The sequence below is a fragment of the Miniopterus schreibersii genome (assembly GCF_964146895.1).
Source record: "Miniopterus schreibersii genome assembly, chromosome: 10".
In the NCBI taxonomy this organism is placed as follows: Eukaryota; Metazoa; Chordata; class Mammalia; order Chiroptera; family Miniopteridae; genus Miniopterus; species Miniopterus schreibersii.
In genome coordinates this window covers 57,176,970-57,192,797 of record NC_138110.1, presented here as the reverse complement: position 1 = coordinate 57,192,797, position 15,828 = coordinate 57,176,970, and the positions used below count along the sequence as shown (strand labels likewise).

Genomic DNA, 15,828 nt, shown 5'->3' with positions numbered 1-15,828 from the left:
TGTGGCTGCTGTGGTCTGTGCCTGGTGGAATGCTGTGCTTCTCGTTACTAATGCTTAGTTGTTTTCCCTCCCTGTGGGATGTGGCATTGGGGTTATATCCTAGCTCTTAATACAGATTCAGCTGCTGGGCTACTGATTCGCAGCATTCATCTTGTCACCCAAAGACTCAACTCCCAGTGGCGACCAGACATGAGCATATCACTGGCAGCTCTAGAGCTCCTCTCTGGCCTGGCAAAGGTGAGAAGAACAGTCCTTTAATTTTATCCCAGCAACCTTGGATCATGGCTCTTTTTTCTGTACTTCCTGACCCCTTGGTGTGGGTACTGCAGTGTTGGTTTATACTCATAGTTTATATTCAAAGTGTGCAAGAGTGAGCCCCCACGTGAGAGTTTGCAAAATGAACTTCACTTTTTTTGACTTAGTACTTTTTTAATAATATTTTAAAATTTTCAGCATGGCATTTTGTGCCATTATAGGATCATCCAGTTTTAATAAACAAATACAGATTTGCTCAAGGAAGAATAATTATTCTAAAGCATGCCATTTGGGACTGTGACTCTTCCATCTTCCACTTATGTGAAAATTGGCTACATTTTTTTTTTTTTTAATCCTCACTAGAGGATATTTTTTTTGTTGCTTTTCAGAGAGAGTGTAAAAGAGAGAGAGAAAGAGAAACATCGATGTGAGAGACACATCAGTTGGTTACCTCTTGCACATGGCCCCAACAGGGGACCGAGCCTTGCAACCAAGGTATACATGCCCTTGGCTGGAATCAAACCCAGCACCCTTCAGTCTGTAGGCCAACACGCTAACCACTGAGGCAAACCAGCTAGGGCTGGCTATACTTTTAAATTACTTTTACAGCTATTATTCAGTTTTGTGGAACCTTAGAGCTGGGTAGCCATTTGCACTTCTCTAAGTATTTTCTTTTTTATTGCAGTGAAATTTACGTAACACAAAATTAACTATTTCAAAGTGAAGAATTCAGTGGCTGTTAGTATATTTCTAATGTTGTGTAAGCACCACCTCTTATCTAGTTCGAAAACATTTTCATCTCCCCAAAAAGAAAATCCATACCCATTGAGCAGTTGCTTTCTGGTCTCCCCTCCCACAATCCCTGACAGCCACCAGTCTACATTCTGTTTCTATGGATTTACCTATTCTGGACACTTAATATAAATTAAATTATACAGTATGTGATCTTTTGTGTGTGGCTCCTTTTATCTAACATGTTTTTGAGGTTCATTTATGTTATAGACTGTTAGAATTTCCTTTCCTTTATGGTTGAATAATATTCCATTGTATTTATATACACCAGTTTGTCTACTCATTCATTTGTTGATGCACATTTGAGCTATTGTGAATAGTGCTGCTATGAACATGTGTGTACATTCATTTGTTTGAATACCAATTTTCAGTTTTGTTGGATATATACCTGGTAGTTGAATTGCTGGGTTATATGGTAATTCTATATTTAACTTTTTAGGAGCTGCCAAACTGTTTCCCATACTGATAGTTATTTTACATTGCCACGAGTGGTGTATAGAGGTTCCAGTTTCTTCACATCCTCACTGTCATCTAAGTATTTTCTTATATGTAAAACGGGCAGGATTATCTTGTGTATAATAATACCTGGTGGTGTGAAGATCAAATGAAATATGTAAAGTACTTTGTGAACAAAAGGGTGATATACACACATAAGGTGATACTGTCTGAGATGATAAAATTCAAGTCCTCATTTACAGATGTAGGGACAAGTGAGCAGAGGCTGTCACTTACCTAAATCCTGAGAGACAAAATGGGTTAGAAAACTTAAGATGTTCTTACCATCACTTAGAGCTTACCTCAAAGATATCAGGGATAGGTGTAATGGCCATAGTGTGATGAGGAGCAGTTACTGATGCAGAAAGTAAAAATAACCACTCATGAGACTTGCAGGACCACGTTGTCTTTGAGGGCAGGGTACTGCTTCCTGTGACGTCAGACACTCTCAAGTAGTTAGGATAATTAGCTCTAGGTGGACTGCTACTCCAGACATCTCTAACAAATCATAAAGGGCAACACTACCTGATTTTAAGACTTACTATAAAGCTCATACGGTAATCAAAACAGTATGGTATTGGATTAGGGTTGGACAAATTGATCACTGGAATAGTATAGGGAGTCCAGAAATAGAAGTACTTATACATGAACATCTGATTTTTGACAAAGGAGCAGTGGTCATTCAAAGGAGAAAGGATAGTCTTTTCAACAATTGGAGCTGGAACAATCAGATAGTCGTATATAAAAAAAAGAACTTTGGTTCATACCTTGTGCTATGTACAAAAGTTAACTCAAAATGGACCGTAGCCCAAAACATAAACTGTAAAATGGCTAGAATGGGAGAAAAGCTTTGTTGTTTATATGAAGATTTGGATTATACAAAGATTTCTTATGTATTGCACCATAGAAGAACAAACTATTAAATTTGACTTAACCAAAATTATAATCTGCTGTTCTTCAAAAAATACTGTTAGAGGATAAGACACAGATTGGGAGAAAATCTTTACAAAATATACCCAATGAAGGACTTATATCCAGATTATATAAAGAACTCTCAAAATTCAGTAACAGCCTTTGCTTTTGGTAGTGCACAGTAGCAATATGGTGGTGCAAATTTCCAAAAAGAGGAAGTTTGTTGTTGATGGCATTTTCAGAGCTAAACTAAATGGGTTCTTACTCAGAGGCTTGCTGAGGATGGTTACTCTGGAGTTGAAGTCTGACTTATACCAACTAGGATAGAAATCATTACCTTGGCCTCCAAGATGCAGAAAGTTCTTGGTGAGAAGGACCAGTGGATCTAGGAATTGACCGATGTAGTTTAGAAGTTTGGTCTCCCCGAGGGCTTTGTTGTGGAGCTTTATGCTGTTAAGGTGGCCACAAGAGGTCTGTGTGCCATTGCACAGATAGTCTCTGCATTACAAACTCCCAGGAGGGCTTGCTGTGTGAAGAGCCTGCTGGGGAGTGCTGCAGTTCATCATGGAGAGTGGTGCCAAGGGCTATAAGCTCATGATGTCAGGGAAAATCTAAGGACAGAGAGCTGGATTCATGAAGTTTGTGGATGGTCTGATGATCTACAGTGGGGAACCTGTTGGCTATATCAATACCAGTGTGTGCCATGTGCTGCTCAGATAGGGTGTGCTAGGCATCAAAGCAAAGATCATGCTGTCCTGGGACCCAAGTGGTAAAACTGGCCCTAGGAAGCCCTTGTCTAACCACATGAACATTGTGGACCCTAAAGATGAGATACTACCCACTATCTCGATCTCAGGGCATAAGGTTAGGAAGCCAGAGCTGCCTGCCATGCTCTAACCAGTCTCCACTGCATAACAGGTTCTTCTTGGCAGCTGGATCTGGAGAGTCTGGCTGTTGCTTTGTAAATACCTTTAATAACATCTTTTAAAGAGATAAAACAATAATAACAACAAAACCCTTTATTAATACAACAGACAACCCAATTAAAAATGGGGAAATGATTTGAGCAAACACTTTACCAAAGAAAATATACAAATGGCAAATAAGCACATGAAAAGAGGCTCGATATCACTAATTTTAGGAAAATGTAATTAAAACACTATGAGTTACCACTCCATACCTATTAGGATGGCTAAAATTGATAAGACTGACCCTACCAAATGTTGGTGAGGATGTGAAGGAACTAGAACTCCCATACACTGTTGAAGGGACAGCCATTTTAGGAAACAGCTTGGAAATTCCTTAAAAAGTTAAACGTGTCTACCATATGACCCAATCACTTCGCTACTAGGAGATAAAAGAGCATATATTCATACAAAGACTTGTACATGAATGTTCATAGCAACTTAATTTGTAAAACCCAGAACCTGGAAACAATCCATTTGTCAATCAGCAGGTGACTGGGTAAATTGTGTTATAGGCATACAGTGAAATACTACTCAGCAATAAAAAGGAATGAACGTTTGATACACGCACAAATGTGGATAAATCTCGAAATAATTATGCTGAGTAAAAAGCCAACCCAACAAAAAAAGAGAGAGTGCAATATTGTTTGATTGTATTTATATAAAACTCTAGAAAATGCAAGTTACCCTATAGTGACAGCAGATCAGCAGTAACCTAGGGAGGGGGGAAAGGGGGAGTCAGAGGAATGATTATAAGCTACATGAGATTTGGGGGGTGATGGATATATCCACTATCTTGATTGTCATGATACTTCACAGTGTATACTTAGGCCAAAATTTATCAAATTGTACACTTTAAATATAATGTAGTTTACTTTATGTTAATTATACCTCTGGGCAGTTGCACAGAACTTTGTAGCCTCTAGAGCATCACTGTGAGGTCGGGTTAGGGGACTCAGAAAATGTGCACATGTTCCATTGCCAGCTATTCTTTTGATCTCTGGCAATGATGAGTAGGTGCATCCCAAGAGTTTAGGTTTTAGGGCATGAAAAAGTACACTAAAATGAAATACTATTTTAAGATTTGAAAAATGCCATTTGTTTTTATATAGAGTATTATAATGCCTCTGAAATAGTCTGATTTTCTATATAAATGATGTTTTAAAAGCAAAGTTTCCTGTGGTGTGTCACATTCTCAGAAAGGCTGGTCCTCAGTGCAGATGCTTTAAAATTGGTATAATGGTTCCTGGCTAACTGCGTTCCCCATGTGAATATGCTCAGGTGAAGGTGATGGTTGATTCAGGAGACCGGAAGCGAGCCATCAGTTCCGTGTGCAGCTATATTGTGTACCAGTGTAGTCGGCCAGCTCCTCATCACTCCCGGGATCTGCACTCCATGATAGTGGCAGCTTTTCAGTGTCTCTGTGTCTGGCTGACAGAACATCCTGATATGCTTGATGAAAAGGTTAGTTTACTAGATCTTAAAACAGTAAATAGAAACAAAATGTATGTTGGGAAAATGTCTTTTAAAAAAGAATACCTAAATTTAAGTACTATATTGCATACTTTAAACTGAATGTACTTGTTATATCTCAGTAGAACACTTCTCCTGTTGGGCACAACTCAAAAACTGTCATACATATATTTGGTTGCAAATTAACCCATAGAGTTCTATTGAAAGATGAGGACTTGAGACTCATTTATCTGAGCTATCAAGAATGTTCTTTTTTGAAAGGATGGTAGCTTTGAGATGGCCAGAAGGCACTTTGGTAACCCATTACCAAACCAAGAAGGGCAGTTGATAGCCAGGCTGCCAACCTAGAGCAAGGCTGGTCTGTAAAGTTTGCTTGTATATAAAAATTTCATTTCACGCATAGTTTCCCTGCCTTTGTGGAGGCTCAGATATCTAGGCTGCTTTTTCTGCCATTATTCCATGTAATACTTTTCTTATGGGGAGGCAGGCAGTTACAGTGAATTCACAGTGTAAATAGAAGAAGAGATACCAAGCTTATGGGATGTTTATTTAGAGCTTTATACAGTTTTAAAAATCTGTTGATTAAATCTTAGTTGTTTTCATATGGCTTCTAAAGTTATGATACCCCAAATTGCTTAAAACTTGATACCCCAAATAACTTGAAACTGTCAGTAATTGATGAACTTCCCTTTGGATAATCTAACATGTTTTAAATCACCCAGGTTTAGTTATTGTTACATCTCTTTCATTTGGGTTTTCATGATTTGTAGTCCATGGTAATTTTATAAGAACTATAACTAATAAAATTGAATTGAATTTATCATTGCTTATTATCTAACTCTCTGAACACTCAAATTTATTTCTTTAAAGAAAAATTGGGGGGGAGTTTATTATATTATTATGAAATTAATATATACCTATTAAAGAAAATGAGAAAGAAACTGGAGCCCCACCACCAGAACACAACCACTATTAACATTTGATGTGTTTCCTTGTCTTCTTATGAGTGTATTACAAAAACTAATTTGCCTTTCTTCTAGGACTGTCTGAAGGAAGTACTGGAGATTGTGGAACTGGGTATTTCAGGAAGTAAGTCTAAGAGCAGTGAGCAAGAGGTCAAGTACAAAGGAGACAAGGAGCCAAACCCTGCTTCTATGAGGGTAAAGGATGCTGCTGAAGCCACCCTAACATGGTATGGAAGTGACTGCGTAGGGAATGTGCCTAGAAATTAGTTGGGGTTAGCTGTGATCCTTGTTTTGTCTCCTCCCCAGTTTTCTAGCATTAAGTGATGCAACCCCTTTAGGATACTTTTTCTACAGAAATAAACTGGAAAAGAAAATGTCTTGTTTTTTGGATGAGAAGAAACTAGGAACTTGGGTCTGAGAATTTGGGTCCTTGTTTTTCTATGTTGATAGACATTAATTCAGGTCATGCCATGTCAGAGTTGGAAAGGATCTTGGAGAGCCTAATTATACCTCCTGACTTGATGGCTGCATCCAGAGACAGGATCTGTCTGGGTCACACTATCAGGTCTCTTGCTTTCTAGCTCAGTGGTCTCTATTCTCTGCTACACAATTTATATTATATATTAAAGGTTCATTCAGCCAAAATTTAAGAACTCCCTCTTCGGAATTGGTAATAGGATCACAAAGATAAATCAGACTCAGCACCTTCAAAGAGCTTCTTGTCCAGTAGGGAAGAAAAGATATAAAAACAAGTAGCTATAATATTAGGTGGAAAATAAATATTCAAAGAGAAAGAAATACAAATAAAATGCCGGGGAATTGGAAGGAGGAAACGAATACTTGTAGATAAGGGGAAATTGAAGATTCCTAGGGAAAATGATATTGGATCTGACTTTCAGAGGAAAGTAAATGTGAGCTATAAGCCAGATGCTAGGTTGGTTAAGCCAGCAATAGAAGGTTCTTGTTCAAGTATTTTGGTAGTAAAGGAATGGAGACAGGCTGGTAAAAAGTAGCAGAAAGAGTTGAGAAAGTTCGTGTTTGTCCAGTAAGTGACGAGAGTAGGAGGAGGTAAAGAAGGCAGTTTAGGCACATTTATTGACTGTGAGGAAGAGGTAAGTAGAGAAGATTAGGTAGAATCAATACAGATGCAAAGATGGTGCTTATCACAGGGTAAATGTGGATGAAGACCCAGAAAAATATAAAAGCAGGAAGGAGGAACATCAAGTCACCCTGGGTTGGCTTATCTTGGTCTTAGTAAACTGATAGATAAGACTGCTTGAAGATTTGTACATAAATCAGCTCTTACCAGAATTTTTTATGAGTTCAGTGGTCTGTTGATAATTTGGGATATGTACAATAAAGTTGGATTTAATTTTGTTTCTCATGGGTTTAGGTCATTCGGTAGTTTGAGAAATGTGCTGGCTTTACTTTAGTCCTGCTCCCTATGCTAATGATGGCTCTTGGTGACTGTGGGGAGATTTGGCTAATAGCTAGAAAATCAGAAAAATGTGATGAGTACTAGAAATAAAAGTTCGGAGAGAAGACCACAGTTCAGATTCCCTGGTTGAGTTTTTCCCCTTGGTGTACTAATATAAATAGATTTAAAAGCATTATAAAAGAAGAGAGCCCTGGGATGCTTCCCCCAGTCTAGCCCGTAGTTTTATAGGTAGCTCATCTGTCTTGTCTCTGCTGGCAACTTTTCCAACAGTATCTCCAGTTTCCAATCTTGAAGGGTGCCTTGAATAGGACTTTCATCATGAAATAGGTCCAAAACCAAATTCCTCTATTACTTTACAATCACAGCTTTACATCAATATCACTGCTGTTTTCTAGTTATGCAGACACAGAACTTCGGCTTTTTTTCTTATCTGTCATTCTTATATGAAGCCAGTGACTGAAAGTGTTTCCTCCATCTCCTCTAACCTCAGACAGCATCCTAGTCGAGACTCTTCTTCTTGCCTAATATCCCAGTTTTCAATCTCTTACCTTTCCAGTTCATCTTGCATTCTATTGCTGCTTACTATCTTCAGGTACTATTCTTATTCTGCTGCTTGAGTTATTGAAAACTGAATAGATCTTGCCATGTTCTGTGAACATGGTCTGGTTTTCAAGGACCTCCTTACTCTGTCCCCACCTGAACTGTCTGATCTTTCCCAGCTCGTCCATTCTGCCATAGTTGGGCCTGGCAAACCACTTGTGGCCATGAACTGGGCATACTCGTACTTGTCTATATACCACTCCTGGGTTTCAGGACTTCTCTCTTCTCTAGGCCACATCTTTCATTGTTCATTGTTCAGTGCTCACATCAGATCTAGCTGCTGTCCTAGCTCGTTTGACTCAGTGGCTAGAGTGTCGGCCTGCGGACTGAAGGGTCCCGGGTTCAGTTCTGGCCAAGGACACATACCTTGGCTGTAGGCTCCATCCCCAGGGCCAGGGCACATGTGGGAGGTAACTAATCGATGTTTCTCTCTCTCTCTCCTCTCCCTTCCACTCTCTCTGAAAAGCAATGGAAAAAATATCCTTAGGTGAGGATTAAAAATCTATCTACCACCTGGCCGGGTGTGGCTCAGCGGTTGAGCATCGACCCAGGATCCAGGCAGTCGGGGTTCGATTCCCAGTCAGGGCACGTGCCTGGGTTGCGGGCTCGATCCCCAGTCGGGGACGTGCAGGAGGCAGCCGATCAGTGACTCTCTCATCATTGATGTTTCTATCTCTCTATCCCTCTCCTTTCCTCTCTATGAAATCAGTAAAGATAGATTTAAAAAAAAAATCTAGCTACCTCCATGGGACCTTCTTTGGTTGTTCTGCTTCTGCATGATGACTCTTTTCTGTACCTGTATGCTCATTCATTCTGACCCTACCATATAGCATGGAATTCTGTACTGTCACGATCGTACCTGGTTATGTTTGATACATGCCAGTGGTGGTCTCAACCTGGGCAGAGGCCAAGCTTCTTCACACCCCATGCAGTGCTGAGCACACAGTAGACAATTATGGAATGTAGATTGCCTAGTTGGGTTTTTCCCATTGGTGTACTAATATAAATTCAGAATTAGGACTCTTGGAAGTCATTTCAGCAGCCTCTCTGCTTTAGTCGCTTTAAGACATACTTAAGTTATTTAGCCTCTTATTTTGGGATATCTGACCCCCAAGGTTACCCATTTCATTTTAATTGTTAAGAACCTAATGTTTATTTACATTGAACTGAAATCTCTCCCACTTTAATTCCTACTCATTGGTTCTGATTCAGACTTTTTTCCCAAACAGTAGTGATGTCTGAAGACAATGTTCTTTCTCTGATTCATTTCTGCCTGAACTTTCTGCTATTTTTCATATGACAGGGAACCAAGTACCTTTGTCATCCTGGTCATTCTCCTCTCAATGGCGTAGGTTTTTTGCTTTTAAAAAATTTTTTTTTTAAATATATCTTTATTGATTCAGAGAAAGGAAAGGAGAGGGAGAGAGAGAGATAGAAACACCAATGATGAGAGTCAGTGGAGATCAAGCCCGCAACCCAGGCATGTGCCCTGACCGGGAATCGAACCTCAATCTCCTGGATCCTAGGTCGACGCTCAACCACTGAGCCATGCCCGGCCGGGCAATGGTGTAGGTTTGACTGTACCTCTTAAAGGTCATTTACTGAGTATAATATGCTAGGTGTGGACTGATAACCTTTAGACTCTGTAACTTATTATATTTTAATTAAACTGTAGTTGGATGCCCTACCCAGTTTTGTTCAGTGGTTAGAGTGTTGGGCTGCAGACTGAAGGGTCCCAGGTTTGATTCCAGCCAAGGGCACGGCACGTTCCTCGGTTGCAGGCTGGATCCCCGGCCCCAGTTGAGGCATGTGTGGGAGGCAACCAGTCGATGTCTCTCTGTCACATCGATGTCTCTCTGTTTGTCCGTCTCTCTTTCCCCCTCCCTCCTTCTCCCTTCTGTCTCTAAAAAGCAATGGAAAAAATATCCTCAGGTGAGGATTAAAAAAAAAAGTACTTGGAGACTGCATTGGAGTTTTGATAACCTATTGATTTGCATTAATTCAGCAAAATCTTTGAGTCTTTTTTTCACACATTAACCTTTCATCTGTTTGGGGTTATTTGGATGTAATGTACAGAACTTTACATTTAAACCTGAAATTTTTGTGTGTAAGATTTACCTTATTATTATTATTTTTTTAGTCCTTTAATATTCTTTTGGATCCCAACTTTTACTCTGATATATTAACTCTATAGCTCAACTTTTGGTCAACTACAGGTTTAATGAGCCTACCCTGTGTATCCTAATCAAAGACACTGATAAAAATATTGAATGGAGGTAGATTCACAAAGTACATCATAGGAAATTTCCCTTCAGGTTCACAGGGATTTTAAAAATCTTGTCTACAGGTTTATCATGATACACTGTCACATACTCGCATGTCTTGATGTCAAGATATTTCTCTGCATTTCCAGTCTAGTCATCATCAAGAACAGAAAATGTGGTTAGGCCAGTGAGATTTGATTTTAGTGACCTATTCCTTGGTGAGCAACCTATTTGATAATGTCTTAGAATCTTGCTTGGAACACAGCAAACTCACACAGTTTATATGCTTTGTGACAGCCATCTTTGCCCCGTTTTAGAAAACCAAAGCCACATGTTCCCATTACTGGTATGTCACCTATTTTTCACAAATCCTTAGGCTTGATTCATCATGAAATTCTTCTGGTCCTTCAAATTCTTAGATAGTCCTCCTCTTAAGAGGAGAGAAAATAGAAGGAAAATACTTATTGAACAGTGTTGCCTTTCATTATCAGAGGTGTTTGGGTTCAGTCATTAGAATTAAAGAGAAAGGGAGATGCCACTCAAGCTGAGGATTGAGATGATAAAAGTAGGATTGGGTAATAATAGTTTTCCAAATGAATTGCACATGAGAGGTGATATTAGGACCACAAGATAAAGTCTTATGTTTTCATTACAAGATACTTCCTCTCTGTGCTTCAGTTTCTTCATTATAAAATGGGAATAATAGTGGTGTCTATCTCATGGGGTTGCTATGGTAACTAAGTAAAAAAATATGTATAAAGTGCTTAGATCAGTGTCTGGCACATGGTTAGTGATATATATGTTATTATTTGTTGAATGTATGCAGAAATCTCTATGAATACAAACATTTCTAAATATTAAGGCTTGATCAATTGAATTCGTTTCCAAATCAGTTCTTTTATATATTCTCATTTGATAATTAAAGCAGTTTTGCAGTGTATAACCATTAGTGCATCAAGTTCCTTATCTGTAAAGTAAGGACAATATCTACCTTGCTCTCTTAATGATCATTTATCTCTTCTCAGCCTGAGTTTCCTCATCTGAAAAATTGAGGGGGTTTGGCTTGTCCTTTTCTAGGTCTAGAATGCTTTAGCTAGCATAATTTTGAAAGCTAGAACACACACAAAATTTCAATGTATCTTTAGGAGCTTCATAATTTGGAAGTGTGGTTAATTAGATTTGCTGAGTAGCAGACTCTGAGAGAGAAATTTGCTTGCAAGAAGTTTATCGGAAAGTGCTCTCAGGATCAACCCCTGTGAGGGAGTGAAGGAAGCAAGATTGAGCAGAAGGAAGAACTAAACTGTGATGCTGTCACAACAAAGAGATGTGGAGCTGAGTTGGCCCTTCAGAGTTCTCTGAAGTTGGGATAAGGGGGCTGGAACTTTATACCCCTGCATCAGCCATTTGTTGGGTGTGGACTGTCCCAGGAGGAAGCTGTGATCTTAGGTGAGGTGGTTCTTGTTGGCCAAGGACACCTCTTGGAAAGGGACTCAACCTGAAAGCTGTGGTCACTGTCTCCCTGCATCTGGGGGAATGAATCTTTCCATCTTGGAGGAGGAAATCTGGACAGCACACCAAGACATCCATCACAGGGAATAAATCTGACCTATAAAGTGGAAGCATTGCCAAGTCAATTCAAATCAAAGTGTAGAAGGACACTGATACATGAGGTAAACTTAAGATTTTGCTTTGGGAATTAACTGTTATCTTTTGTATTCTCCATAGTATTATGCAGTTGCTTGGTGCATTTCCTTCACCCAGTGGTCCTGCCTCTCCTTGTAGTCTGGTGAATGAGACCACTTTGATTAAATACTCCAGGCTGCCAACCATAAACAGGCATAGCTTCCGATACTTTGTCTTGGATAACAGTGTCGTCCTGGCAATGCTGGAGCAGCCTCTTGGAAATGAACAGAGTAAGTTTCAGCACTTTGGGCTTTCTTCACTGCTAAATCGTCATGTTCATCAGCACTAGTAAGTTGTTTCCTTCAGGGAAGGAAAGACAGCAAATTCTAAGTAATTGTGTATTTGTCAAAAAGATGTCTAGCTGTGGGATAATAGCAAATGAAAAACAGGTCAGAAAATGGAATATACGTATTATATAGAATCTTTTAGAGGCTTTTAATATGTACCTGAAATATCAGAAAAGAGCTCTATAGTTTTATAAAATGTTTATTTTAGTGGGCTATTTTCTTTTGTTTAGTATGTATAAAAATCATTATTACTCTTCCTTTCTTCTTAAACTTTGGATCCTGCCCCTCATTCCACAGTGTTCTATTTTATTTACTGGTGTCACCCAAACAGGTGGAAATTTGAGGAGTCATCTCTGCCTTGCCTGTTTTTTCCTGTTTTTCCCTTATATAATCAATTTCCAAGTTTCCACCTCCCCAGTGACTCTTTTCTTTCCTCTGTACCTCTCCCAGTACATTCAAATACAGGGCCTTATTATTTCTTACCTAGATTATTGCTGTGGTTTCCTACCTGGTCTGATATTCTCTCCAGTTCTAAAATTTGTTACCCTCATCTCCATTTTTCTTGCTGCTGTCATTGTATTCATCCTCAGGTACAGATCTGACCCTGCCAGTGCCCTTCTGAAAACCCTTCAGTAATTTCTATTGACACAACATTCACTGTTTTCCTCTTCTTCCTCCCCCTAATATAAACCATCTCAAAGTACAGTGATTACCACTGTAACCAAGACTACTGAAAATGCACTTTTTTCTGATAATTGGAATCAGCCAGTATATAAAGGAAGCATGTTCTCAGAGAGACTCTTATTGCTGGAAAGGTAAAGGAAAGTAAAGGTTACAGAATCTGTGGGCATACAGGGACCCAGGGAATTACCTAGTGTACAATTCCCTCATTTACTGGTGAAGAAACAGCTCCAAGAGGGTATGTTAGTTGTTCACTTGAGAAGTATGTAGTATGACTAGGACTAGAATCCAAATTTTCTGAACCTCATCCTGTCCCTTTTTGTTATCATTCCCCCACAGAGATAGGGTTTTCTCAATAATTAAAGACTTGCCTTCTTACCTTTGCAAAGGTGAACAGGGCCTTAGAATCCCATGCAAATTCTATTGAGAATATATAAGTAGGATCTCATAAATCCATAAAAATGAAAGTGAGACATTTCCCTGAAGTTTGGGGATAAGTGAGTATCATCACAGGTTTCCATCCTGTTGTGGTAAGATACAGTGACTTTAGTATGGAGTAGATGGAGCCTTTAATAATTGCCCAACTCCAGAAGTGCTGGTCCCAAGTCTTTCCTGCAGGTACTTCTTCCTTCTCTATCCCAGACCTAGGGCTTGCTTGACCCTTTTTCCTGTTTTGTGCCTATTTTTATGATTCCTTCTACTCCCAAGCAACCTGCTAAGGAATCTGTAAAATCCCAGTATCCTCTCTGGCTTTCCTGGCCTTATCCAGACTTTTTAGGATTCCGCTACTCTCATTCCAAATAATTACATTTCATCAGAAGTCTACCAAAAATATAAAACAATTAGGATTTGCAGATTTATAAGGACATTTTAATAGTTTATTTAATAGTTCATAGAGAAAATGACAGAATTTTGAACAACTTGACTCCCACACTGGAGACTAAGAAAGGAAATAAGAAGAAGGATCTGGGTCACTCAGGAAATCCATCCTGAGTTCTTTACCTACCTTTTCTTGAACTTCTGGTGAGATGGAACAGTGCCTGCCTTTGGTGGACAGTGGTACACAAAGGCATGGGTGAATGTAACAGCACTGCAAGCAGCCAGTCTGTCTTCCTGCACTTCGGTCGTTCCCAACATCAGAAGTTAAAGAAGTATTGACCAGGACAGTGTTTCCCAAAAATGTATATATGTACCATTGGAGGTATGTGAGATAATGTTAGTGTTTTATTGGCAAATATTTTATGTATTTTTAAATGTGTCAAAAAATACATAATTAGCACACCAAAATTATGGTTTTTCATTTTAAAAGATTTACATTTTCCTTTTAAAATAAATTTAAATAAAAAAAAAAAAGAAAGTGGTTCATATAAAATAAGACTACATGGATATGGTAGAAACCACAAAAGTGGTACACAAAGGATGAAAGTTTGGGAAGCACTGTGCTAGGGCTTTATTAGAATCTCTGCAGTTGATAACAGTTGTATTTTAAATGGTTGTCTGAAATAAAAACTTTTACACCATTTTATTCTAGATGATTTTTTCCCCTCTGTCACTGTGCTGGTTCGGGGAATGTCTGGAAGACTTGCTTGGGCACAACAGCTTTGCCTTTTACCCAGAGGAGCAAAAGCCAATCAGAAGGTATCCATCAGAAGTTATAGGGAAGTGACTGGGAGTGAGTGTGTGGATGTGTGTGTGCGCACATGTGCGGGCTATGATTTAAAGGTTAAAAAGTTCCAACGAAAGGTCTCAGTCATGGGCTTCACATCAGAATCATCTTAGGGACCTAGGATTCTAGATTCACTAATTACTCTTTAAAGACATCCTCAAGGCAGGTGTATGTTCAAAAAGCTTTTCAGGTGATTCTGATACCCACTTAGGATTAAGAACTGTTCTGAACAGTTGCCCCATTTTGAGTGGGGAGCAATGTTAAATAAATATAGCAAAACTCAGGTGCAGGCCATATATGAAGAGTTTGGCTAGACCTTTGATCTCTCTGGCAACAATACTTGTTTCAAATGATTTATTCCTATATAATTGGTAACATGCTCTCTAATTTTCTTAACATGCTGTATAATTGAATGAAATCTTATTTTGGGGTAGCACAGTTTATTTTCTTTATAATATTTTAATTTTGTGAATAAAATTTGCTCATGAGAGAAAATTCAGATAATGAAGAAATTTTAAGTCACCTGTGCCCTCACTCTTTAGAAGTATATAGCCACTGTTAATATTTTAGTGGATTTTCTTCCAGTCTTTTTTTCCTTTCTATACACAATAATACTTAAATAGAATTTGAGTCACTTTTTATACTGCTCTTTTCACTTATCACATTGTAAATTTTTATGTTACTAAAAATTCTTTAAAACATGACTTAATACAATTTCACCAGTATTTAAGAGCAATTAGATTATGTGCCTAAAACCATTTAACATTTTGATGTCTTTCTGTTGTGTGAGATGTGTTTATCTCTCTGGGAGGAGCACATGCAGCATCCTGCGGATCACATTCTGTCAGTAGTGCTGTAAGCCACTAAGTATTAAAGACTGAGAAGGAAGGAGATTAGGAAAGGAACTGAAATTTGTTGATGGTTTAATATGTGCCATATACATTTTTAATTCTCACAACATCCTTCTTGGGTGTAAAAACCGAAGTCTCATAGCTTATATATGTTAAAAGCAGGGATTTAAAGCCATGAAAACCTTGATTGGTGCCCATACTTTCAATTAAGCCATACTAAGAGTCTAATTGAGCTCCCTGTCTAGAGATGCCCAGTGGACCTAAACTTGTACTTTATTCTATGGAATAATTTGAGAGCTCTCGGGGAAGAAGAAAGTTTTAGCCTTAAGTTCTGAAATGAAATGCCTTACCATTGGCTTTCCACTGAATATAGGAGATATAGGCGTGGGGCAGTAGAGCTCCACAATCCATTTATCAGTCACAAAATCTATAATGATTTGATGAACAATTACAAATATATAATAGAGTGCACTGGTACACAGGCTGTTTACCAAAGGTAAT

The 15,828-nt window shown here is 38.7% G+C and overlaps 1 protein-coding gene across 3 annotated transcripts in view; it reads left to right on the top strand.

Moving 5' to 3' along the window:
* The window catches only part of RALGAPB (Ral GTPase activating protein non-catalytic subunit beta), a 79,306-nt gene that overhangs the window by 41,227 nt on the left and 22,251 nt on the right, over positions 1-15,828 (top strand). For 2 of the 3 annotated variants that reach the window (XM_081149990.1, XM_081149992.1), the window contains exons 16-20: positions 104-237; positions 4,701-4,883; positions 5,933-6,084; positions 11,885-12,072; positions 14,342-14,448. In XM_081149990.1, coding sequence (XP_081006116.1) covers positions 104-237; positions 4,701-4,883; positions 5,933-6,084; positions 11,885-12,072; positions 14,342-14,448 — 764 coding nt within the window. The remainder of the gene's footprint in view (positions 1-103; positions 238-4,700; positions 4,884-5,932; positions 6,085-11,884; positions 12,073-14,341; positions 14,449-15,828) is intronic. The other variant, XM_081149991.1, reaches the window with a different exon arrangement.